At 41.9% G+C, this 26,519-nt stretch overlaps 1 protein-coding gene across 1 annotated transcript; it reads left to right on the top strand.

Moving 5' to 3' along the window:
* Window positions 1-3,831: 3,831 nt before the first annotated feature.
* On the top strand, window positions 3,832-15,308 carry LOC146634679 (protein NLRC3-like). Its single transcript, XM_085379142.1, has 4 exons — window positions 3,832-3,888; window positions 4,289-4,517; window positions 4,659-6,450; window positions 15,092-15,308. Exons 1-4 carry the CDS (start codon window positions 3,886-3,888, stop codon window positions 15,306-15,308), a joined length of 2,241 nt encoding a protein of 746 aa, XP_085235268.1. The 5' UTR covers window positions 3,832-3,885.
* Window positions 15,309-26,519: the final 11,211 nt, after the last annotated feature.

Raw genomic sequence — 26,519 nt, 5'->3', positions numbered from 1 at the left:
AAACGAACCTGAAACCTTAAACGGAGACACGGGGAGACAACACAGACGAACCAGCAACAAGCAGGAGAAAACAAAGGGCTCATATACACAAAAGAGCCATCAGGGAATGAGAAAAGGGAGACACAGCAGGATTCATTGGACATAACCAGACAAGGGGAAGCAAAAGTAGACACACTAACGTAGGACATGGCACTGTCAAAATAAAACAGGAAGTGAACACAGAGACACAATACTAACACAGTACAGAGGGAACACAGAAACCAAAACCTCAGAACTAGAAAATCTTAATCAGAATGAAATTGTAACAAAAGACAATAACAATCAAAACAAAACCACTGAGTCCACAGACTCGGGACATACATCGGCTCAAACTGTGGTCATAAATATTTTGTACTTGTAAATCAGACTGTGTAGTTTTGAACTGAGTTTTGTAACATTGTGAAACAAAATATCTGGAAAGTTCATGTTTTTGCGTTCATTGATTTGTGTGTGTAAAAATGTAAAAATGTAATAAATGTAAGAAACATTAGAACTACTTTTGCTGACACAAAGTTTGGCGAGCACTGCAAGTTGTCCCTTTAAACCAGTCACTGATATAAGAATAGAATTAGAATTCAACTTTATTGTCATTGCACATGCACAGGTACAGGGCAACGAAATGCAGTTTGCATCCATCCAGAAGTGCTTTAGTGATATAGATATATTACAGTATATATTAGCAATAATGTAGATATGTAAGTATATTACAGAAATGGGTCTATTATGTTATAATGTACATGTTATGAAGTATGTTGTGAATATTCTATAACTATAGTTATGTACAGGCTGTAGTGAGTACAAGCTATGAACAGGATATGAACAGGATATAAGTATGAAAAACTATACAGAATATGAAATAACTTTACAGGAATCTGAGATATACAGCTATACAGAAATGGGAACTATGCAAGTTGTAAACACTTGTAGGGTTAAAAATTATCGTATGTACAGAATGATTATTTACACAGAGCTATACAGTAGTGCAGTTAAGATAAGTGAGGGTGTGGATAATTTCTACAGAGGCTATATAAAGTGCTAGTGGTTGTGAGCATATAAAGAGAGCACCTTGTTCCAGGGCATCTGAGCATGGAGGGAAAGCTTTATGCAGGAGATGGTAAGAGCTGTTGGGACTAAAGAAACTGAGCAGAAAACTACAGACATCTGGAAACTGAGTTGTTAATTCTCAGTGGGATCAGCAGGACTAGCAAAGCTTCACCATGACAGTCATCTGATTGACTGAACCCATCCAAACATCACTTCATGGACCTTTAGCTTGTGTCTGTCATGGTCCTGGGTCGAGCGACCCAGTGTTTGAGTTTATGTATCTTTTGTATTTATTTGTGCCTTAGCTTAGTTCACCTAGTTAATTTCTACATTGCTGTTTAGTCTTGTTGTCTCCCCCTGTACTAAGTCTCCCTGGTTCATGCGTCATGTCTGCGTGGTTATGTTTAGTTCATGTCATGTCTAATCTCCATGTTTCCTGTTTTACTTTGAAAGTCTGTATTCAATGTCAGTGTATTTAGTGTCACCTCTCCTGTCCTGTCGTTAGGTTCATGTGTGTCAGCTGTGCTCCCATGTGTGGCCACTTCCCCTGATCATCCCTCATGTGTATTTAGTCTCTGTGTTTAATGTACCATATTTCCCGGACTACAAAGCGCACCTGAATATTAGCCGCAGGTGTTTCAATGTTGACTTATCATATGTAAGAGAATATGCACAAAGGGAATTGTCAGGAAAGAGATGGCTGTTTGGAGACACACGCCTTTAATTAATATTTTGAAAAACAAGTTATGGGTACAAATTTGCATAACTTTTTAGGTATATGTACAAGTAGCGGTAATTACAAGTACAAAACATGTACTGTGCTTCATAAATGAGTAACAAATGTAGTACATAACAATAACCTACAGCACACCAGAAAAATAGATTCAGACTACCTTTTAGGCTCAGGTGCAGTGACACGGCTTCAACAAGAAGAAAAGTCAGTCATTCACCACCATCTTCCTGCGCACTAAAACCACCAAAGTCCTCTCCTCCAGTGTCGGAAAAGAACAGGCTCAGGGTGGCTTCGTCATTCACTCCATACACTCTCAGCTTCTCTCCTTCCTTCCCTTCGTTGTCACTTTCAAAACCAAACAAATCCTCGTTGTCAGAGTCGAACACCCTCAGAAGGGCCGTGGCGGTGTCCTCCATCATGCAGCAGTCCAGCCCTTCGAAATCCGTTAGTGATCGTGGATGTTTTCACACTTTTCCACGCTGTCAGATTCCAATGGTGGAGTTGGGCATAATTTGCTTTTTGCAAGTTTATCATCGCTCATCATCCAGGCCTCCAGCTGAACGCGTAGCGCTACTTTGAAGTTTGTTTTTCCCGCTACTTCGTACGGCACTACGTCGCCTGGCGGATGGACATGTGACCAACATACCACTCTTGAACTCCGATCTTTCTGCCAGGCAACGTAGTGCCGTACAACAGTGGAACAAACAAAACAAATCCGCTCATGGACAATCCATAGAAAAGCCTCACCTGACTAAAAGCCGCAGGGTTCAAAGTTTGTGCAAAAAGTAGCGGCTTATAGCCCGACAATTACGGTAGTCTGTGTTGCGTCGTCTGTGTTCCCACCCTCCGTGTTTCCATGCCCAAGCCTGTTCCAAGCCATCCGGTTGTTCAGTGATGACGCGACGAATCCTACTTCCGGGTCTAAAGTAGTCTGCGTTTAATATGGCTTTTGTGTTGTTAACATGTTTAATGTTTTGTATTTTCTTCTATTTGATCTCAAAAAGCTCCTAAAACAGTCAGTGATCACTGTTGACCTCCCTCGGCTTTTATTACCGCTAACCATTTATTTAAGCTCAGTTTTTAAAACCTTAGGATGTAGCTACAGCCCAGCCCATGCAGCAGTATATGAATGACTAACCTCGTATTGTGGATGGATTATCTCAGTTGCTCTCCTGGCTGAAGTCTGGTCCTTTTACAGCATCCTGCCATGCGATTACATTTGTTCCTGACCACCGAGAACACTCACGGTAACTTTTATCGAGTGGAAAAAAAGTTAGCTTGTTTATATTATGCTAACATAGCTGTGTCGCTAGCGATCACGTAGCACATCATTATATACCAGCTAGCCCAACTTCAGTAACCCTACAAACGTCACTGCTGTTTAGTTTTCTGTCTTCATTTATGTTGGAAGTGATAACAGAGCTGTACGTTTTAATTTGTTTCCAAAACCCCGCAGTCAGGACATGCTATATTGTATTTAGATAGAAGCTAGCGAGCTAACTTCCTGCTAACTTCTAACTCCGTTAAATGTCATAAATTCCGATTTCATGGATGCCTGGATTTTGAACTCAATTGTTACACCTGGTAGAGCAGAACGCTGATCATTTTATTAAAGATGAAAGACTTTAGACAGTTTTTCAACTCTCAGTAATGCCATAGTGATCGTTTGATATATGGACCTGCAGCGGAGTTTAGGCCCAGACACGGCTAGTGACGTCAGACTGAACAACCGGATAGCCTTACCATAGTTTGTTCCCAGTTTAGGTTTCTGTTTAGTTACTGCTCTTGTGCTGCCCTCATTCTTGTTTGTTTCTTTTGTGTTCATCAGCCACAATAAAAGGCTCGCTTTTGTTTAAGTTCACTCCCGTATCCTCACTTGTGTCTGCACCTGAGTCCTCCACACACTCTCCACACGGTCTGCTACAGCGGGCCGTGACAGTGTCTGTGTGTGGGCAGACATAACATGAGCTAATTATTCATTACTCCTCCACAGAGTGGACCAGCAGAGAGCAGAGGTTTCCACTGGTCAGTCTGCACAGCAACATCAAACACACCTGGACTCTGTGGTTATGGTTTGTAGTACTACGTTTACATTTGTTCTTTTCAGTCATCTCTATGCTGCACTTTGTGGACCAGAGGATTGTCAGTGTGTCCAACATACATCAGAGTTTGGGCTCCATGATTTCAGTCAGATTGGGGTGACTGTAGCTCAGGAGGTGAGCAGGTCAGCTACTAGTCAGAAGGTTTGTGAATCAAACCCTGGCTGGCAAATATACTGGGTAACGTACTAAACCCAAGCTGCCCTCTGATGCATCCATCAGAGTGTGAAAGAAAGTATTTAAGCATAGAACAATGTGCTTGGTTGAATGAGGCATGTTGTATAAAATGCTTTGTGTGCACAGAGTATCAAAGAGAGCTATATAAGAACCAGTCCATTTACCACTGGGTAATTCATATAGTCTTCTTTTCCAGCGGCTGGAGGACAACATCACCATGTTTGTGAAGAACGAGCTGAAGAAGATCCAGAAGCTTCTGAGTCCAGATCACCCAGAAACTTTAAAGAGCCAGATGGAGGATGAGGAGATGTTTGAAGGTGAGGATGAAGATGAAAGAAAGAGCTGCAGAGAAGCATTTCTGAAGATCACACTCCACTTCTTGAGGAGACTTAAGCAGCATGAGATGGCTGACCATCTGCAGAGCAGTAAGAGAATTTCTCTAAAGACTGAATATTGATCTTTCCTAATAGCTCAAGAAATGGACCAATAGACATTCATCCTTTCAGGGTACTGAAAGGCTATGATATTTATTATATAATATTTGTTTCTGAATTTCTTACCTTCAGAAATATTTGCTCCACTCTGTAAACGTGAACTTAAAGCCCAACTGAAGAAGAAGTTCCAGTGTGTGTTTGAGGGCATCGCTAAAGCAGGAAGCCCAACCCTCCTGAATCAGATCTACACAGAGCTCTACATCACAGAGGGAGGGACTGCAGAGGTCAATGATGAACATGAGGTCAGACAGATTGAAACAGCATCCAGGAAACCAGACAGACCAGAAACAACAATCAGACAAGAAGACATCTTTAAAGCCTCACCTGGAAGAGACGAACCAATCAGAACAGTGCTGACAAAGGGAGTGGCTGGCATTGGGAAAACAGTCTTAACACAGAAATACAGCCTGGACTGGGCTGAAGACAAAGCCAACCAGGACATCCAGTTCATATTTCCATTCACTTTCAGAGAGCTGAATGTGCTGAAAGAGGAAAAGTTCAGCTTGGTGGAGCTTGTTCATCACTTCTTTAATCAAACTAACGAATCAGGAATCTGCAGGCTTGAAGACTTCCAGGTTGTGTTCATACTTGATGGTCTGGATGAGTGTCGACTTAATTTGGACTTCAAGAAAACTAAAATCCTGACAGAAACCAGAAAGTCCACCTCATTGGATGAGCTGCTGACAAACCTCATCAGAGGGAACCTGCTCCCTTCTGCTCGCCTTTGGATAACAACACGACCTGCAGCAGCCAATCAGATCCCTCCTCAGTGTGTCGACATGGTGACAGAGGTCAGAGGGTTCACTGACCCACAGAAGGAGGAGTACTTCAGGAAGAGATTCAGAGATGAGGAGCAGGCCAGCAGGATCATCTCCCACATCAAGAAAGCTCGAAGCCTCCACATCATGTGTCACATCCCAGTCTTCTGCTGGATCACTGCTACAGTTCTGGAGGATGTGCTGGAAACCAGAGAGGGAGGAGAGCTGCCCAACACCCTGACTGAGATGTACATCCACTTCCTGGTGGTTCAGGCCAAAGTCAAGAGTATCAAATATGATGGAGGAGCTGAGACAGATCCACACTGGAGTCCAGAGAGCAGGAAGATGATTGAGTCACTGGGAAAACTGGCTTTTGATCAGCTGCAGAAAGGAAACCTGATCTTCTATGAACCAGACCTGACAGAGTGTGGCATCGATATCAGAGCAGCCTCAGTGTACTCAGGAGTGTTCACACAGATCTTTAAAGAGGAGAACCAACTGTACCAGGACAAGGTGTTCTGCTTTGTTCATCTCAGTGTTCAGGAGTTTCTGGCTGCTCTTCATGTCCACCTGACCTTCATCAACTCTGGACTCAATCTGTTGGAAGAGCAACAAACAACTTGGAAGGTGTTTCAAACAAGAAAATCTTCAAAGAAATACTTCTACCAGTGTGCTGTGGACAAGGCCTTACAGAGCCCCAATGGACACCTGGACTTGTTCCTTCGTTTTCTCTTGGGTCTGAAGACTAATCAAACTCGTTTGCAAGGCCTGATGACACAAACAGGAAGTAGCTCAAAGACCAATCAAGAAGCAGTTCAGTACATCAAGGAGAAGCTCAGTGAGAATCTGTCTGCAGAGAAAAGCATCAATCTGTTTCACTGTCTGAATGAACTGAATGATCGTTCTCTAGTGGAGGAGATCCAACAGTCCCTGAGATCAGGACGTCTCTCCACAGATAAACTGTCTCCTGCTCAGTGGTCAGCTCTGGTCTTCATCTTACTGTCATCAGAAAAAGATCTGGATGTGTTTGACCTGCAGAAATACTTTGCTTCAGAGAAGGCTCTTCTGAGGCTGCTGCCAGTGGTCAAAGCCTCTAAAAAAGTTCTGTAAGTTATAAAGTTTTTATTATTTAATTTGGTTGGTATGTTATGGAAAAACACACTGCCATCAACTTCTGTTTTGTTTTTGTCAAAATCACTGTAATATAATCACTGTACCTTTATATACACGTGACTTGTATTAATGCTGCTGCCCTCTTGTGGCTAAAGTGTAATTATGTTATTGTTATTAGGGAGGATTTGAGAGTAACATGCCAAGTGAGTCAGCACCTTCGCTTTAGCTTAAAAAAATCCAAATTCTTACGTCATCAGTTATAGTTGCATGTATTCATTATCATAATTTAACCTTTAATATTGATGTCTTAAATTTATTTTTGAGTAAACTAGCAATAATTTTATGGTTTATTAAATAAATACATCACTAATGAATCATTTATTTTAGTAATTAATTAAAAACATATATTGATAATTAATTATCGGTTAATTTCATTTAAAATATTTCATTATTTGTTTATGTACAATTCTAATTAGTTAATTACATATTTAATCAATTAATGGTTTGTTTTCTATTTTAATTATTTTACTGACACATTTAATGAATTTTTTAATGATGTATTTATTTAATTCACGTTGCTACTCCTGGCCCTGCATCGCTGTTCATAAATACATTTTATTTGTCAGCTTCACCCATCAAAGTCAGGGGGCGGGGTTAATGCTGATCAAGTCAACACCATTGCTTTGGTCTGGTGGGCGTTCTTTTAGTGGGCTTTTCTCAATACTAAGTAGGCCTACACACCAGGGTTTGGACATGTGTGGACCCAAACTATACTTAAACTTTACCGTTTTTGTGTGTCACCAAATACACTTTTAATATTTTCTAGACAAGAATGTAGTGGCGTAATCTTTAACCTCTTTTGGCTCCAAACAGAAGTGACAGACTTGAGCAGGGTTCATTTAAAGGCTGACAGAAGTGGAGTGGTGACGGGGAGATGTTTGACAGGACAGTGTTTCAGCCTCCACAGGTTCATGTTGTGCTCCATCAGTCAGTGAAGATGAAGTCAGTGCTGATGAGGCTGTAGAGTGTGTGAGGGATGTGAATGACGATGATGAAGATCTGATGATAGCAGATAAAAACAGGCTGCAGAGACTTTGAGCCATACAGGGCACACAGTGTGTGTACAGAACAGCTGAAATCATTATGGAGGCCTCACTGGAATATGGAAGCATCACAGTACAGCTTCAGTGAAGCATTAAAGTCTCTGATATGAGATGAGAAATGAAGCAGCCAGAGCTTTTTCATGAGTGGAAATCCACTGTGACTGTGAGCTGCTGCTACAGCCTCCAGATTAGCCAGCAGCTCATCCTGCTCAACATTTTCTCACCAACTTTAATGGAAGTGTGATGTTTTCAGCTGGAGTGATGGTCAGGGTGGCCTCCCTCTCCTCTTCTTCTCCTCTTCCTCTTTCATTTGTAAAGCCACTTCTGCTGCTTTCATTCATTTGGAAGTCCTGTAGCTGAGTTTGGGAGAGACTAACAGCCTCGGCAGCAGAGGGGAGAAAGGCTGTAACACCACCACTTTACTCTGTTCTACCTGTCACATCATTTTATCAGGAAACAAATATGCTCATGTTTTTACTATGTTTGTCTTGAAGATGTAAGAAGATCACATGGTGCTTTTTATTATTGTGTTGGTTTGTTTCCTGTCTCTTGGATGGAGCCCAGCTGTGCGTGGCCCCTGGGCCTGTGGTCAGAGTGTGTGCTGGATAATCCGGCCCAGGATGAGGCCAAACTGACATGGGATGAAATGTCTGTCACATAATTGAGCTTAGTGTAGTTTCATTTCTGCACAATTTAAAACAACCAAAACTTTGTTCTGTCTTTTCTATGTTATACTGTAGACTTTCTTTGATACTGTGTCCAAAAGGAGCAGCTTTTACTTTGAAGGGGAGGAGTCTCTGTTTCCTCTTCAGGTTGGATGATGGAAGCAAATGAGTGTGTGATGTTCTTTCAGTGTTGCACTTTGTAGACGCTCCCTGAGCACTGGTCTCACAGCCAGCTGCACATAGAGACCAGTGTTGTTAGTCCAGGTCAGAAGATGACTTGTTGGAATGAAAATGAGCTTGTAGTTTGTCTGCTTTAATAATGTGACTGGAAAAAGGTGTTGGACTTCAAATATGTCCATTTCTTTCACACTTCACCTTTAAAAGTGAAGCCTTGTGGTTCCTGGAAGGAAAAACACGACTTTTTCAAGTCTTTGTCCTGTTTTTATGATAAATGTACGACTTTAATGTGAAACATTCAGAGTTTTTTCTCTTGTTGTGTTTGTTTGAAGCTGCTTCCTGTTGGCTTCAGCTGTTTGGAGTTTCCATTTTCTAAACTTCTACATTCTGAACCTTCTTCAGCTCTGAACAGATGATGAAACACTGAATGATTTCAAGCTCACACTTTGTCTAATAAACTTACATCTTTCATTCTTTATACAGATTGAGGGGCTGTGGTTTGTCAGAGATCAGCTGTGATTATCTGGCAGCAGCACTGAAGTCCAACCCCTCCCATCTGAGAGAGCTGGACCTGAGTAATGACTCCTGGTCTTCGACCAACAACAACCTGCAGGATTCAGGAGTGAAGCATCTGTGTGGTTTCCTGGAGAGTCCAGGATGTGGACTTGAAACTCTGAGGTCAGTCAGCATGTTTTAGTTGTGCTGAGATGAATATGATGTGAAAGTTGTGCTGACACTAAACTGCAGACATCAGGCTGATATTATACTGATCCACACTGAGGATCTTCATGGTAAAGTCTGTTTTCTTCTTCTCTGGTTTAGTCCATTGACTGCAGCAGAACAATGTTCACATTTCAAACAGTGAGACTCAACGTATGGCTCGCGGCCCACACGCGGCCTGCCCACCTTCAAAGAAGAAGAAAAATCCTCCACTGGATAATTCACTGTGAAACTCTCAAACTCTTCATTGCACCTTAAAGTCTGTCTGACACTGAAATCCAAAGCAAAATGTGCATTTGCTTTACAGACAGCAGTCCAACACAAACATACACACATCATCCAAAACACAGTCCAACATCCAAATCTCCTCCACTGCCAGCATGAATGATGGGAAAGAGAAGGAGGAACACTCTGACATTCAGGGTTAGAATGAGTTTCATGAAGCAGACTGTGAAGATCAAAGCTGCATTAGAAAGCTTACATGAATGAATGAGTGGACAGAAGTGGACAGAGATCATCTGAAGCACTTCAAAGGCTTTAAATCAGCACATTTCTCTTTATTCTTTATCAACTCTGTTAGTTTCTCTCAGTTTTCTGTGGAATGAAGCTAACAGCAGGCTAATAAGATGCTGACCAATAGGTTTCTATTAAAGGTTGTAATTTGTATATGAAAAAGTGCTTTGGCTCAGCAGGGATCAGCTTACAGGTAGAATACAGCTGCTGGATGGGATTAGCATGTCATAGCTATCTAAGAAAACCTGCTAACTGGGGGATTTCAGGCCATCTATGAATCATTTTTGCTAACTGTTTATTCAGCTTAGGCTCACAGGGCTGCAGCCTGTGCCCTAGCTGTCATAGGGCAAGAGGCGTGGTCCACCTGCACAGGTGAGCAGTCCATCACAGGGCCAACAGAGAGAGACAGAGAAGCACTCTCTCACATCCACACCTACAGCCAATTTAGAAGCACCAATGAACCTAAGCAGCATTTCATTGGACTGTGGGAGAACATCCAACCTCCACAGAAAGGCCAACAAGCTTCAACCTACAACCTTCTTGCTTTAAGGCACTAGTGCGAACCACTTTTCCCCATTTCAGCCCAAATCCTGCATCTTCCTGTTTCTGACTCCAGGCCAGCTCCACTAACACTTTCTCATCAGACACTGCCACCTAGTGGAGGAAGTCTTAGTTCCATTTGAAGCTTCAGATGACAGTTAGTTCCTTTACAAAGAGGTGGAGGTGGTGGGGCCACCATCACCATGGCTTTTTCTCTCTTTGGTCCCACTAAGAGATTTCCACACAAACACCTCATCAGTGGGACTCTCAGAGCTACCAGCCCTTTGCTACAATCACAAAGCTCTTCATTGAAATCAATGATATCAAAGCTGGAATCCAATGAGTCCAAGTCTTCTGCTTATTCAGCATCACATTCATCTTTGCTCCTTGTTCTGCATCCCCACCATGGACTTCATTCCTTTCCAAGCCAGCCTTGAGTGTCCTTTATTCAGCTCATCCTCTGCTTTACTTTTACACCTGATTTTAGCTGCTTTATCTCTCTTTCAACAAGTTTCTGTGCCTCAATCTTTTTCTTCTCTCCCTCATAACAAGACAGCTTCTTCTGCCTGAAAACATGTTGGAGTGATTTACTAATCCAGGGCTGCTTATTGGGGAAAATACTTCCTGTTTCCAAAGTAATCCCCATTTTTCAGTAAAAGTAAAAGTGAAACATAAGAATATTCTACAGAATGGTAATATTTATCACTTATATTGCTTTTAGTCTCTTGGAAAGAGACCCTGAAATAATCTGTTTGTTTGTTTATAACAGCAACCAAGAAAAGGGCAGAGCAAAAAAAGACAGGTGGTGGTCCTGCACCCCCTCATCAACAAGTTGGTTAAGTGAATAATACCCTCACGGGAAAATCGATATCTCTCAATGAGCACACTGTCGCGCTGAGCTAAAGGATTCTGTCTGTCCCGCAATATACGCTGAATTCTGAGAACTCTCCTCATCAATCTTGCACCTTCCGCAATGGGCTGCTCGCGTATACGGACAGGACATGGCTGCGACAGACTTCAAATCCACCTTCGCTTTTATAGCCGTGGTCTCTCATCTTGATTACACGAAGTAATTTACTATTACTACTCTAAAATATGAATTACATCTGTAATAATCAAATACATGAAATAGAATGTTAATAGTACATTTCCCTTTTTTTAGGAAATGACCTGTATGTATCTGCATGGAATCAATGAAAGGATCAAGTACTGCATTAACTTTAGTTACATTGATGTTATTTATTTATGGTGAAACAGTGGTAAAATATCGCTGTTGCTTTCGTATAAATGAAGCGGACATACCTGAGTGGCCGCGATCTAATCCTGTTTACATAAAGTAAACCTGCTCCCGAGCAGGTTTACGCTTACGGCTCTGTTGCTATGACAGCAAGTCACGGATGAGCTTCGGAGAACCGAACGATCCAAGATCACGCGAAATCGTCAACAATCAAATCCAGCTAACTTACTTAGCGAGGTACGAAGAACGGACCCATGGTCGGATAGTCTGATGAATAGAGCCGTTGCCAGTAGTAAGAAGCCAGTCATCACCTGAGAACACCTCATGCTTGATGTTGGTTTCACCCAAATGTATCAGTAAGCCTAAAGTTGGTCAATGGCTGGAGAGAATGAGAGTACGAGCTGAGCTCAATCAGCACTCCTCCCTCGCCACTGGACCTACTGATAACTGGTGAAACACCCCTTACACTCCACTGCAAGAAAGCTCTACTTTCTCGCAGTGGCTCTGATGAATCCAAGATGGTCTCTCTGCAATTTTACAGGCTGTGGGTGTAGTCAATAACACTTGATAGGGACCCTCCCAGTGAGACAAGCCCCAATTCCTCCTCTGGAGCACCCGTATTAGAACCCAATCGCCTGGTTTCAACCTGCAAGAGACTAGAGAAGCGTCGCAGGGCAGTTCAAAACAATATCCCTATTTTCTAGTAGTTTTGCCATCCATTCTGCCAGAGTTGTTTCTCTGACAGATTTTTCTAGTGGTTCACTTGCATCGATTCATGCATCTTTTCACTGAGTTCTGATTCAAACTATCTCACTTCTGATTCTTTCCAAAAATAATTTCACATGTAACAATTTGTGTTTGTGTGTTTTCTATTCATTAATGTCATTTTCACTTATTTTCTCTCTTTATTTTACCTTCCTTTTGTTTACCTCTTTGTTTGTGACGTGGACATCCCTAAACCATCCTGAGTTCCGGCTTCAATTTCAACCCAATTTTACCCTCTATTCTCGCAGTCGAACTCGTCTGGGCTTCACCTCTCACTGGTCCCTGTCCCTCTCTTCACAGTGTCCTGTGTGGCCTTCAAATCTCCAACAACACAGTCTGTTCCTTCTCTGTTTCTTTTCAGTATTTGCCTTTTAGATTAAGTCCCAGCCTGGCCAAACATCACATTCAGTGCCTTTAAACAGTCATGTCACACTGTCCTTACCAGCCTCCAGTTCACCGTGCATTTTCCATCACGTGGTTTCTTCCATCCTGCTGCTGGTGTCGTCAGTGTAGTTTCAGTTGCACTGTCTTTTGCCTGCTGTTAATTCTTGAAGTCCACGATGTTCTGTCGGTCTTCATCAGGAGATTAACTGTCCTTTGAGCTTCTTCTCAGGATCGGGACAAGTGGGAGGTCAAGCTGTAAAATTTTAAGCCAAAATCTGGCCTATTTTTCTCCCAATTATGTTAATCTATGGTTTTGCCGCTGTACTCAAAATCCAGGTTGAGGAAAGTCCACCTTTATTTATCTGTAACCTGTATTGACACACTAAAGCATACAATTAATATCCTTTTCATTTCTTTTCTTAAAACCTCCATTCGCTTTATCTGCCTAGAGTTTAACTCATCTCTCTCTCTGTGTGCTCACTTGTCACAGTGAGTCTCCTTTTATGGGCATGCAAAGTTCCTGTCACACACACACAGCACTCAGAGCCATATTTCCTGTTTCTCTCTTTCGTGTTTCTACAGGCTAATCAAACTCTTATAACATCACTCATGCATTTCTTAACTTAGAAGCACTTTCAAACTTTCAAACATTCTACTTTGCATCACCAAAGAAATACCTCTCACCCCTTTATTTATCATTCAAAACCTTCTACTCACAGCATTCACACACTTACACTGTTACAGGAGTTAGAAATATACCTCAAAATACGCTTTCCTAAGAGTATTTTAGACGTGCCTTTCATAATCAGAACGAGCAAGTCAAAGAAAAACAATTGAAACCTCTATTAATTCTCACAGCACACACATTCAACAATGTTTGCAGTAATATTTATAAAACCAACTGTGGTTTAAGCAGTTCACCACTTACTAATTTGCATTTTCTGAGTCTCTGTTTTATGGTGCCGTTAGTTCTCACAAATTCTTTTGCTGAAGTTTCAAAGTTTAGAGTGTAAAAGTGTGTATTAATCTATATTATCCCTGCTGATGACACAGGACTAATCCCATGTGTCACTAATGCTGTTGTTCTGTTTAGGGATTTGGGAAGTACTATTCAATAGTTAGGATCATCTTACTCAGCAAACAGATAATTTAGAATTCATCCAATCGGCACAGATTTGCTTTTTCTCTGAACAGGTTTGTGCCTACCTTTTTAGACCGGTCTTCTGTTTGCCTCATATCAGATCCAACCTTCGGTCACATTCGTTCTCTGTTGCATGGCGAACCAGGCAGTTTATTATAATATTTTATTTCTATTTTATTTTGTGTCCATCAAGGGCTTCGGCTGATCTGCAGCTTCACCCTTTCCCAAGCTGGAGACATTTACCTTTTCACACACTTTCCTTGGCTGAACAATGACACAGCCTTCATGTACCTGATGCATCTCTCTGTTTTATTTAAAAGGTTTTCGTGTGAATTATTTGCTTTCATTCATTCCATACATTCTGTACATGGTCGTCATGCCAACTATATTTCATTGTTAATATCAGTTTACAGGATGTTATCCTTGCTATTATTATTTTGAATATGTTAAAAATAAACTCTAATGTAATTTAGCCTTTGTTTATTTTATTGTTGTACTTCTTGTATTTATATCTATTTGGTGGCGTCTGTTTCCAACCTTTTTAAACTACTTTAAACTACTTTAAGGAACGGGTGGTGGATTAATAAAAGGATGGCGAGGACTGCACAGTGTCTCGTCTTCTGGTTTTACTAAACTAGCAGTTAAGTACTGTTTTTCTGACTGTTTATCTTTTTTCTCTTGTTTTTTCTCGCCTAACTGCTTCTTCTTTCCAGGCCTGGAAATATTCTAATTCTTGCGTACGTTTTCCTTTCTTTTTTAAGTTTTTTGTTGATCCTATTTCTTTCAAAAGAGCTTCTTTCAGTTGTGTTAACGCTGAGGGGCTGCATTTTCCTTCCCAAGTGGGACATTTTGTTTTCTTAGGATTTCTCCATCTACAAGCACTGATTTGTCCGGTGCCTGGACATTTCTTTTCTAGCCACTGCTCGTCAGCATTGAGTTTTGTGGGCTGGTCTCACAGCCAGCTGCACATAGAGACCAGTGTTGTTAGTCCAGGTCAGAAGATGACTTGTTGGAATGAAAATGAGCTTGTAGTTTGTCTGCTTTAATAATGTGACTGGAAAAAGGTGTTGGACTTCAAATATGTCCATTTCTTTCACACTTCACCTTTAAAAGTGAAGCCTTGTGGTTCCTGGAAGGAAAAACACGACTTTTTCAAGTCTTTGTCCTGTTTTTATGATAAATGTACGACTTTAATGTGAAACATTCAGAGTTTTTTCTCTTGTTGTGTTTGTTTGAAGCTGCTTCCTGTTGGCTTCAGCTGTTTGGAGTTTCCATTTTCTAAACTTCTACATTCTGAACCTTCTTCAGCTCTGAACAGATGATGAAACACTGAATGATTTCAAGCTCACACTTTGTCTAATAAACTTACATCTTTCATTCTTTATACAGATTGAGGAGCTGTGGTTTGTCAGAGATCAGCTGTGATTATCTGGCAGCAGCGCTGAAGTCCAACCCCTCCCATCTGAGAGAGCTGGACCTGAGTAATGACTACTGGTCTTCAACTAAAGAAAACAAGCTGCAGGATTCAGGAGTGAAGCATCTGTGTGGTTTCCTGGAGAGTCCAGGATGTGGACTTGAAACTCTGAGGTCAGTCAGCATGTTTTAGTTGTGCTGAGATGAATATGATGTGAAAGTTGTGCTGACACTAAACTGCAGACATCAGGCTGATATTATACTGATCCACACTGAGGATCTTCATGGTAAAGTCTGTTTTCTTCTTCTCTGGTTTAGTCCATTGACTGCAGCAGAACAATGTTCACATTTCAAACCTTCAAAGAAGAAGAAAAATCCTCCACTGGATAATTCACTGTGAAACTCTCCAACTCTTCATTCCACCTTAAAGTCTGTCTGACACTGAAATCCAAAGCAAAATGTGCGTTTGCTTTACAGACAGCAGTCCAACACAAACATACACACATCATCCAAAACACAGTCCAACATCCAAATCTCCTCCACTGCCAGCATGAATGATGGGAAAGAGAAGGAGGAACACTCTGACATTCAGGGTTAGAATGAGTTTCATGAAGCAGACTGTGAAGATCAAAGCTGCATTAGAAAGCTTACATGAATGGATGAGTGGACAGAAGTGGACAGAGATCATCCGAAGCACTTCAAAGGCTTTAAATCAGCACATTTCTCTTTATTCTTTATCAACTCTGTTAGTTTCTCTCAGTTTTCTGTGGAATGAAGCTAACAGCAGGCTAATAAGATGCTGACCAATAGGTTTCTATTAAAGGTTGTAATTTGTATATGAAAAAGTGCTTTGGCTCAGCAGGGATCAGCTTACAGGTAGAATACAGCTGCTGGATGGGATTAGCATGTCATAGCTATCTACCAAACTGCTAACTGGGGGATTTCAGGCCATCTATGGATCATTTTTGCTAACTGTTTATTTAGCTTAGGCTCACAGGGCTGCAGCCTGTGCCCTAGCTGTCATAGGGCAAGAGGTGTGGTCCACCTGCACAGGCGAGCAGTCCATCACAGGGCCAACAGAGAGAGACAGAGAAGCACTCTCTCACAGCCACACCTACAGCCAATTTAGAAGCACCAATGAACCTAAGCAGCATTTCATTGGACTGTGGGAGAACATCCAACCTCCACAGAAAGGCCAACAAGCTTCAACCTACAACCTTCTTGCTTTAAGGCACTAGTGCCAACCACTTTTCCCCATTTCAGCCCAAATCCTGCATCTTCCTGTTTCTGACTCCAGGCCAGCTCCACTAACACTTTCTCATCAGACACTGCCACCTAGTGGAGGAAGTCTTAGTTCCATTTGAAGCTTCAGATTACAGTTAGTTCCTTTACAAAGAGGTGGAGGTGGTGGGGCCACAGCACCATCATCACTGAGTGCCATAGGACACTTAACCTTTGTTTCCATATGCTGGGAACTTCCTGTTGTTCCAAGGAGGACTGGAAAATGTGTGAAAATCTCCCAGTCAGTTCCTCACAGCACACTTCAATCATTTCCCTCCCACAGCATCAGGACCAGGGCTTTTTCTCTCTTTGGTCCCACTAAGAGATTTCCACACAAACACCTCATCAGTGGGACTCTCAGAGCTACCAGCCCTTTGCTACAATCACAAAGCTCTTCATTGAAATCAATGATATCAAAGCTGGAATCCAATGAGTCCAAGTCTTCTGCTGATTCAGCATCACATTCATCTTTGCTCCTTGTCCTGCATCCCCACCATGGACTTCATTCCTTTCCAAGCCAGCCTTGAGTGTCCTTTATTCAGCTCATCCTCTGCTTTACTTTTACACCTGATTTTAGCTGCTTTATCTCTCTTTCAACAAGTTTCTGTGCCTCAATCTTTTTCTTCTCTCCCTCATAACAAGACAGCTTCTTCTGCCTGAGAACATGTTGAAGTGATTTACTAATCCAGGGCTGCTTATTGGGGAAAATACTTCCTGTTTCCAAAGTAATCCCCATTTTTCCCAGAAAGAAATGTAAGTAGAAATCGATGATCTAAGTGAGAACATGAGCCTTTAAAAAGTCCCAGTGGGTGCAGTCAAAGCAGTCCCTCAGTCCCAGTATAGAGTCTTTGGTCCAGACTGGAACAACTGTGTGCCCAGTTTGAGCTCTCTTCAGTGCTGTGACCTGACAGACCCAGAGGGGCCATCACATCACATTTAGAAGCTCCCCTAATGGAGCCACAACACATGTCCAACACTTAGTCTGTCTTGTTGGACCAACTGGAAGAAATGATTCAAGGACTTAGTCACAGAACAGAGATTCAAATCTCCAAAATCCAACTGGCTGCATCAGGACATATAGTCTGAAACTCTGCACAGTTTCCTGTTTGAAGCTGCTTCCTGTTGGCTTCAGCTGTTTGGAGTTTCCATTTTCTAAACTTCTACATTCTGAACCTTCTTCAGCTCTGAACAGATGATGAAACACTGAATGATTTCAAGCTCACACTTTGTCTAATAAACTTACATCTTTCATTCTTTATACAGATTGATGAGCTGTGGTTTGTCAAAGATCAGCTGTGATTATCTGGCAGCAGCACTGAAGTCCAACCCCTCCCATCTGAGAGAGCTGGAGCTGCAAGGAAACAACCTGAAGCATCCAGATGTGAAGCAGCTGTCTGATCTTCAGCAGAGTCCAGACTACAGACTGGAGACTCTGCTGTAAGTAGAGTGATGGAGTGAGTGGGTGGTGCTGTCAGCAGTATTGTACTAAACACAGTCAGTATGAAACAAAGATCCAGTGTTTCCTGTAAAGCTGCAGCTTCTCAGTGAAGCTGTGAGAGGAGAATGGTGACAGGCTTCAGGATTGGACACAAACACTTCCTGTTTCTGACCTTTATGGTCACCATAGTAACGGCTGACACGCTCTGATCAAACACTGTCAACAGCCAATCAGCTCTCTGAACAAAGCAGCACGCAGACCAATGACTGCATTCGTTTCCAAGTTTAAAGCAGTGAAGAACACAGTCTGTAGGTGAGGAAGAATTTAGTGAGAGCAGATGTTTGGATGGAATTCCTCCAGTTAACAGCTGGAACCGTCCATCTGGATTGTTGGGCTTGTTGTTGGGGTTCCTACAGAGCTCAGAGTGGACACACCAAGGTTCTTCTAATGAATGAAAGTCCAAACTCAAACTAGGAGGGAAAAACATTTTCATCAACTTCAATAAAAATCCAAAGATTAGAAAAAGTGAAGCAACAATGAGTCCTAGTACAGTCCCAGCACTGAAGTCCCTGCTGCTCTTTATACTGGATGTGCTGCATCACTGACTGACAGCTGATGAAGAGTCTCTGGAAACACTCGTTTATCTCCTCTGCTCTTCCTTCTTCTCTCTGCAGGTGGAGGTGATGATGGTAAACAGGACGGTGTGTGTGCTGAGAGAGGAGGAGCTGTGTCCTGATGATCCAGAGAGGTTGAAGCAGCAGCAGCTTGTGTGTAGAGACGCTCTGACTGGGCCATGTTACTGGGAGGTGGAGAGGAGAGCTTCATCCAGCAGTGACTGACAGAGGAATGAGAAGAAGTGCAGATGACTGTCAGTGCTGCAGAGTGAACTGCTCTGAGAACAGCTCCACTGTCAGACACAATGTAGAGTCCAGCATCATCCCTGTGTGTCCCTCTGGATCTGACAGAGGATCATCAGTGTATCTGGACTGCTCTGCTGCTGCTCTGTCCTTCTACAGTCTCTGCACAGTCTCTGTCTGACTCTGGCTTCAGACCCTCCTGGATCAAACTCACCTGGAAAGACTTTCAAACATCACTCAATAGATTTGAATACAGAATATATTTGATATATACTGTAGATGTACTGTAGAGTTGCAGTTTGTCACTTGTAAATACAGTCTGTGAGCAGCTATGAGCTGAAAGATCTTTCTAGAAACAGGAAATGTTTTCACTCTTCTGTTGCTTTTTCATATATTTCCACAACATTAATATTGATCCCACCTGTCTCACCTGTTTCATGCTTTTATACATAATAACAGGACACGTGTGATCTGAGCGCTGCTGTGGTTGCTGTGCTGCACGTCTTCATTTAGATAACAGAGACATCTAGTGGTTCAGAGGGAGAACTGCAGGAGGTGGAGCTGTGTTTTAGCATGGAAAACTTTTTATCTTTTAGGCGCAGATACAAATATGACAAGTATCAGTGTGAGATACAAAAGGTCACATCAGTCAGCAGAGGGAACAGTGATCACACAGCAATGTAAGAATAGAAACATAACAGTGAATCTGGACATGTATACAGAGGGAAGCAAACAAACAGGATGTAACACTACATTAAAGCCACAAATGGGAAGAAAACAAACACAAAGGAAAATATATTTGATCTCAGGAATCCAAATCAGATGCTTTAGAGCAGGGGTCGGCAACCCTGGGCACGCGTGTCACAGCTGCCACGTGAAGGGTTAACTGATGGCACGACCATAGCTGGACTGGCCATCGGGCATACTGATGGTGATTTTTCGTTTTTAATGGGCCGATGATGTTTTTTTATTTTTTTGTAACGGTATAAACAATGAAAGATGGCGGATTGGCTGGATGCTGGTCAATGTGTAAAAATAAGTCAGTTGTTTGGTGGTGGCTATGGCGGAGCTTCCACAGAGGCAGCAGGTGGATGAGGGAAAGGGGAGGCAGGAGGAGCAGAGACCCGAGGCGGCTGCCGGTCCGAGTGTCAGGTGAACTGAACTTCAGGTAAGAAGTTATGACCTGCAGTCTGTCTGGGTCAGCTATAAACCAAGTTTAGGTGGAGTTTATTTTCCTTGTGCTGACTTTTTACAGTCAGTTATAATAACTCCCACTCAGAGGAGACCAGAGATCACATTAACATGTGTGTCTCTGTATTAAGAAACATGACATATTGGCCCAGTTTATTTTTCTTATCATTGTTGTGAGGAGACCATAAATAGCATTTGTATTTTCTGTTGTACTTTTCATTTGCTGTTATGGATAAAAAGTCTTTTTTTGTTTCAAAATAGCTGATAAATATTCGTTGATAGCTGCAAACATCTGCGCACAAATATAATCCTATGAAGTGGTTCTATATAGTGTGTAATTCATTGCTAATGCAATCATATGGCACATTGACTTCTGAGGAAATGTTAGATGCACTCATCATCAGAAATGTTGCCGACCTAAACCAGGGGGTTTAGAGTATCATAGAGTTTTTGTGGTTTGTTTTCTTTAAGTCATTTCACAGATTTTCTCTATAATTTCAATTCCTTGAATAAAACAACAAATTTAGGGGATGATTTTGTAATCCGACTTTATGTATGAAAGATTTGACTAAACATAAAACAATCTTCCAACTCAGTCGTCATTCTTATCTTGTGAAATCAAACCAAACGTTCTGTTGTCTCTAAATCAGGGATTGATGAAATCTTTGGTTGCATCCATTTATGAACATGTTCTCATTCATATTAAATCGTAGTCTAAGTCCTTCTTTAGAGGGATAAATGTCATTCATTATCTTCAAATGTGTTTCTGTTGTTTTGGGGGGAAGTTTGAAGTCCATTGTTCAAAGTCTGTTAATAAAACTTTATGAAGTTTATGTAGGATGTTTTTCCTATTTTGTATTTGTTTGAATTATGATGTATTTCTGACTCTTTCTGCCATGATGCCAGGTCTCTCTTGAAAACAACATTTTTAATCTCAATTAAATTTTCACCTGGAGAAATAAAGATGATAATAATAATTTTGTCTTCAGGGAATCATTTCTCTGTAAAACAGCTTCTTCTGAAACTCTTGTTACATTTCTTGTTTATTGTTTGCTGGTTTTAGAAAAATGTCATCGTCTCTGTGAACTTAAACTCTACATGTGGTGTCAGCTATAAACGAGCTCTAGAGTCTAATAACGATGCTTTTATTATTGTCTGGTATCCAACCTAACCCTGGGCCTCTGGCTGAATGTGAAACACCAGCAGATGTTAAAAACTGTCTGGGTTACACGTGCATCACGTCGTGTGCTTCCTGACATGGATATGATTGGAATCTGGGCCTGTTCAAGCGGTGCTGGTATCATTGTTGTTTCTGAGACTTTCCAAATCTTTACTGGATAAAAACGTAGCAACTGATGGATTTAACATTTAGCACTCAGACTGTCCCAGAAAAGGCGGAGGTCTGGAAGTTTATGTGAAGCTCTGTCTTGCTGCTCAAGTCTTGTTCTCTCCATCTGCACCTCAGCCATTTGAAATCTTGGCCTTAACTATTGATCTGTTTGGAAATCAGACTGTTGTTGGCTGCTATCAGCCTCCACCTGCTTCCCCCAGCACATCACCGTCTCTGGTTCAACTTTTATCTGAACTGCATTTTAATGACGTCTTTCAGATGGATGATTTTCATTGGGACTGGCTTTCTTCTGTGTCTGATGATTTTAAGGCACGCTGCTTGTTTTTAAAACTGACTCAAATGATTTAAAGCCTCACACGCCTTGATCCTAAACACCCAGATAAATCTGCTCTTATTGACCTTTTTAACTAATATGCTGCGTAAGTTTTCCACATCTGCAGTTTTTGCCAACGACCTGAGTGATCACTGCGTAGTTGGTGCTGTGAGAAACACTAAAATCTCACGCTCCGAGCCCGCATCAGTTTGAACTGGGGTCGTATTAAACAGGCTGACAATGTCAGTTTGGGAACATTTACAGGAGAGTTGTGTCTACTTTGTGGACAGACACGCCCCTTTTTGCCAGGTCAGGGTGAAAGGTCGGGACAGGCCTGGTTTGGTTCAGTACCGGCCGATCTCCTACATGAGAGAAACCAGGCCTGGGCAGGAAGTCTGGCTCTGATGCTGATTGGCTACGTTTTCATTAGCTGTGTAATCGGATTACTGCCTCCATCATCAAGATGTAACTATTTTTTACTTTAACGACTGACAGTCCAAACGACCGTAGGAGGTTTTGGCAAACTATAAAGTGTCTCTGCCAGCTGTGACTCCTCAGAGCTTCCTCCTCACTTAAATATCGACTCCACTCCTGTGTCACACAAAACTGAAATGTTGCTTTAACAAACACTTTGTTGCTTCTTGCTCTTTGTTCAGCACAGTATCTGATGGTAAACCTCTTGCACACAACTCTGCTCGTAGTTCCTGCTTACTGATACCTTTTCCTTCACACCTGTCACAGTAGAAGAGGTTTGTAAGGCTTTGAATAGCCCCAACACCAGAAACTCGTCCTCACAATCGTTCTCCTTCCTTCTTGCACTTGGCTGCAAATATCATAGCTGAGCCAGTGTCTTATATTTTTAATCTTTCTCTACAACAGAAGAACACCACTATACTCTGTGTTCTCTGGTTAACTGGTCCTCATTGGTCTTACACAGGATGGTCCATTAGTATCATTTTATCTATCAATCTGTTTCTGGGTTACTGCCTCCTATTCATCAGAGTACATGTTAGGCAAACAGTTTAGTCACAGCCTGCAGTCTCAGGACATCATTACATCCACTGTTCCATCAGTTCATGCAGAGCTTGGGAAGAAGGCGTTCTCCTTTTCTGCTCCGTCTTCATGGAAAACATAACCGAAGGATTTAAGGCTCTCCGTTGATTTCACTTGCAGACTTCAAAAGACGTACACATGTTTTTGTGAAACCATCTCTGGGAACTTGTTCTCGTTTTTAATGTGACTGAGCACATTACACAAACTTTTCTCTTATTGTTGTAATTTTAATATGTGTGTCTGGAACAGGTCTCTCTTGTAAATGAGACATTGAGTCTCAATGAGCCGACCTGTATAAATAAAGCTTCAATTACAAAGTCCTTTGTATAAAAGCTCCTTCAGCTGCCAGTGGGACGTGCTGTGGCACTATCGGTTGCAGAGCCTTTATATTGTTAGTTAGAAACTACAAATATAATGGCTCACTGTATTTCAGAATCAGAGAAACTTTATTAATCCAGGAGGGAAACTGAGTTGTCATAGCAGCAAATATACAAGAAACAACAAGCACTCATATAAAGTGAGTGTAGAAACAGAGTTATGATAAATAAATATTCAGATAAATAATATCAATATATAATATAAATAATCTATAATCCAGTTTTGAGTTCCCTCCCCAGACACCTTAACGCCCACTCACATCCTGGGCCATCTGACCTCAGGAAATCACATGATAGGGTGGGGCCAGGTTTCACAATGAGCTCACCCGAAACCCTGGCTGATTAGGACCCCCACCCGCTTTCACACCTTGGCTCATGTGATTACGTAGAGGATCATCAGGGGGTCCTTTGTCCCTCTTTGGGGGGAAACTCCCACTGGGTTTAAATCTGGGACTCCCCACCAACTGACCCTTAGAACTGAAGAAGCTTCTCAGATGAGAGGTGAGACGTCTTCAAGCAACTCAAAGAAGTCCAGACGCTTTTCTTTGCAAGCTCCTTAGTCTACAATGACCTGGATGACTGAGAACCGTCACAGACAACTCAGTCCTATATTTTAGGTTATTCTGAATAAATCGTTCATGCCCTCTCTTTGGAAAGAAGCTGTTGTGGTTCCTGGTCCTAAATCTAGTCGTCCAAAAGTTCTAAACGACTTCAGGCCTGCTGCCCTCACCTCAGTCTTTGAAAAAATCATCAGAAATGTGATTATGGAAGACACTGAACTTCAGCTTGATTCAATGCAGATTGCACATAAGCCCAATAGAGGAGTGGAGGACGTGCTTTTGATTCTACTTCACCTGATTGTCAAACATGTAGAGAGTAAAGGACTTCAGTTCATCGATTTCTCTGCTTCTTTCAATAACACAGCCCCAGATTTGAATCAAAAGACTTTTAGAACAGTTTGAAATCCGGACAAACCTGATCAAGTGCAGTCATATAAATATCTTGATGACAAATGCTATTATTTTTCTGTAAAGCAAATTGACCTAAAAGTAAAGTAACCTTGATATGTCAGGATGTAGATGTCCCACCCAACAACGTCACCCAGCCCTGAAACATCGGTACTGTTCAAGGCAGCATTGCTGTCCACACGTCCATCAGAGTGTTTCTTTGGACTTCATGGTGTTGCTGCTCCCAGTATTCTCTGAGACAACCTCTGAGGCCGTCACAGAGCAGCTGTATTTGTACTGACATTACATTACACACAGGTGCACTCTATTTAGTCATTAGCACTCATCAGGCAATGTCTATGGGCAACTGACTGCACTCAGACCAAAGGGGGCTGAATAATAATGCACATAACAATTCTCTTCACTCTGCTGACAAGAGATTCAACCCCCACTATGAGCACCTTCTAAAGAGCACCATTGAGAGTATCCTCACCAACTGCATCACTGTGTGGTATGACTCCTGCACTGGGTCCTGCAGGAAAAATATGACAACGGGTAGTGAGAGCAGTGGAGAGGATTGCAGGGTCCTCTCTTGCCTCCCTCCCCAGGAGATCTACTGTGCCTGCCTCATTCGAAAGGTCCTCTTCATTACAGGTGACTCCACTCATCTCTTCAACAGCGTCTTCAGTTTGCTGCCATCAGGAAGGATACTGAAGAGACCTTTTGACCTTTACATTTTCGTTAATATCTTTAAAACAGAAGCAGCAGAAACGAGAATTTTAGCAGCACAAACCAGCACAAGCGTAGCACAGTTGATTGACACCAGTTTTGTTTGATTTAATTAATGTGGGGGGGCTGGTTGACCTCTGGGGACCTCTAGAAATTTTCTTGAATATCTTTAAAATGATAGCAGCACAAACAAAAATTTTTACAGCACAAACGTAGCATAAACGTTTGATACCACTTTTGTTGGATTTGAAGAAGGTGGGGCGTCGCGGGAAAAACCAGCAAAAGAACTCGAGCAGCCGGGCTATGTAAAAGGTGTAGGGGGGCATGTTTGCGATCACGTCCAGCGGGTGTGTGGGCTGTTTGAGTCATCTGTTACCAGGCAAACTCCAATGCAGCAGGCTGCTGAACACACACAGGCCTCCTGCATCCTCCTCTTCAGCTCTGCTTGCCCGATATCGTGACCTAAGCAGGGTCGGGCCTGGTCAGTACTTGGATGGGAGACCGCCTGGGAAAACCAGGTGCTGTAAGCTTTTGCACTTCCACACACAAACTGCAGAGGGCACTTCTGCTCCTGCTTGTGCTTAGAGGCATGAGAAGTTAACATTTATGGGTGATAAAATCCTTTTTCTATATTTTTAACATGAGAATATCAGTTTTCCATCTTGTGTTCCAGAGTAATCGGACAAAAGACAAACGTAGAACAAGGAAAAAAGAGGCCAAGTGTCTCACCTATAAAACAAAATGACTGTTTTCTGAATAGTCTCACACAGATAAACATTTGCAGGGAATACCTTTTCCTTCAAAACAAACGTCACAGACTGTGTTTTTCTTTACTGATTGTATTTGAGTAGAAACTCAGATTAAAATGGCATCAGTGCTCATAAAATGATTTAACTGTAAAAGTAGGTGTAGTGGATCACTTTGCATAGATCTAGATAAAAGTGCTGTAAGCAAAGACTACAGTGGTCATTGAGCAGCTGTTCCTATAATGTGAATCTGGGATAAAGGCACAGATTATTTGTTTGCCTTTGTTTCCTGGTTCTTTCTTTCTTATCCAAATGGAAAAAGAGAGCATAAAAGTACTGTTTACAAGCAGCTTATCTATCTCATTGTGCCCACTATCATAAAATCTTGGTTGACTGAGCACTGAGCCATCTACCACTCGAAATTGAACCTGTGTGGGACAACAACAAAGTCCAGTATACTAAGTTTCAGTAATGTGCAGTTTTTTCTGTGGAAGATGTAAATCTAAATAGATGTCCTATTGTATGCATAATATACCACTGAACTTTATAAAACAACTTCTAAAAGCAAATTTCGATTTATTTTAGATTTTCTCAAATCCAAACAGTGCTAAAAGCATGCACACAGTCAAATATTTTTCATACGAGGTGCTGAAGGTTCTGCAATGTTCTGTCAGTGCGCCCCAGGGCAGCTGTGGCTACAATGTAGCTGCCATCACCAGTGTGTGAATGTGTGAATGATGTATCTGTGGCTTTTTGTCACACTTGGAAACCACGGTGTTGTGCAGCTATTTGCCTTGTTGCAGGGTTTTTAAAAAACTGCAGTTTTGATTTTAGTGAAAGACACCGTCTCATGACTCATTGAGTGCCGCGACTGACGAGCCAATCCGTGGCCTGCAGTCTGACGATGTCACATTTCCTGACTGCTTGGAACCCCGACTAAGTCGTCCTGTAGCCCACATCATAATGTTTCCATCTCTCTGCTTGACTGCGGGGATGCTATTTTTTGCATCACACTCGTATTTCAAAAGGTCAGTTAAAGCCACATAATTGGAATTTGGTTTCATCTCCCCACAGCACTTTCTCCAAAGTCTTCCCTGAATCATTTAGATGTTCACTGGCAC

Source organism: Diplotaxodon limnothrissa, linkage group LG3 (genome assembly GCF_057381915.1).
Source record: "Diplotaxodon limnothrissa isolate DT_005_m linkage group LG3, D_limnothrissa_male_GT1.1, whole genome shotgun sequence".
NCBI lineage: Eukaryota > Metazoa > Chordata > Actinopteri > Cichliformes > Cichlidae > Diplotaxodon > Diplotaxodon limnothrissa.
This window is presented reverse-complemented; position numbering and strand designations above follow the sequence as displayed.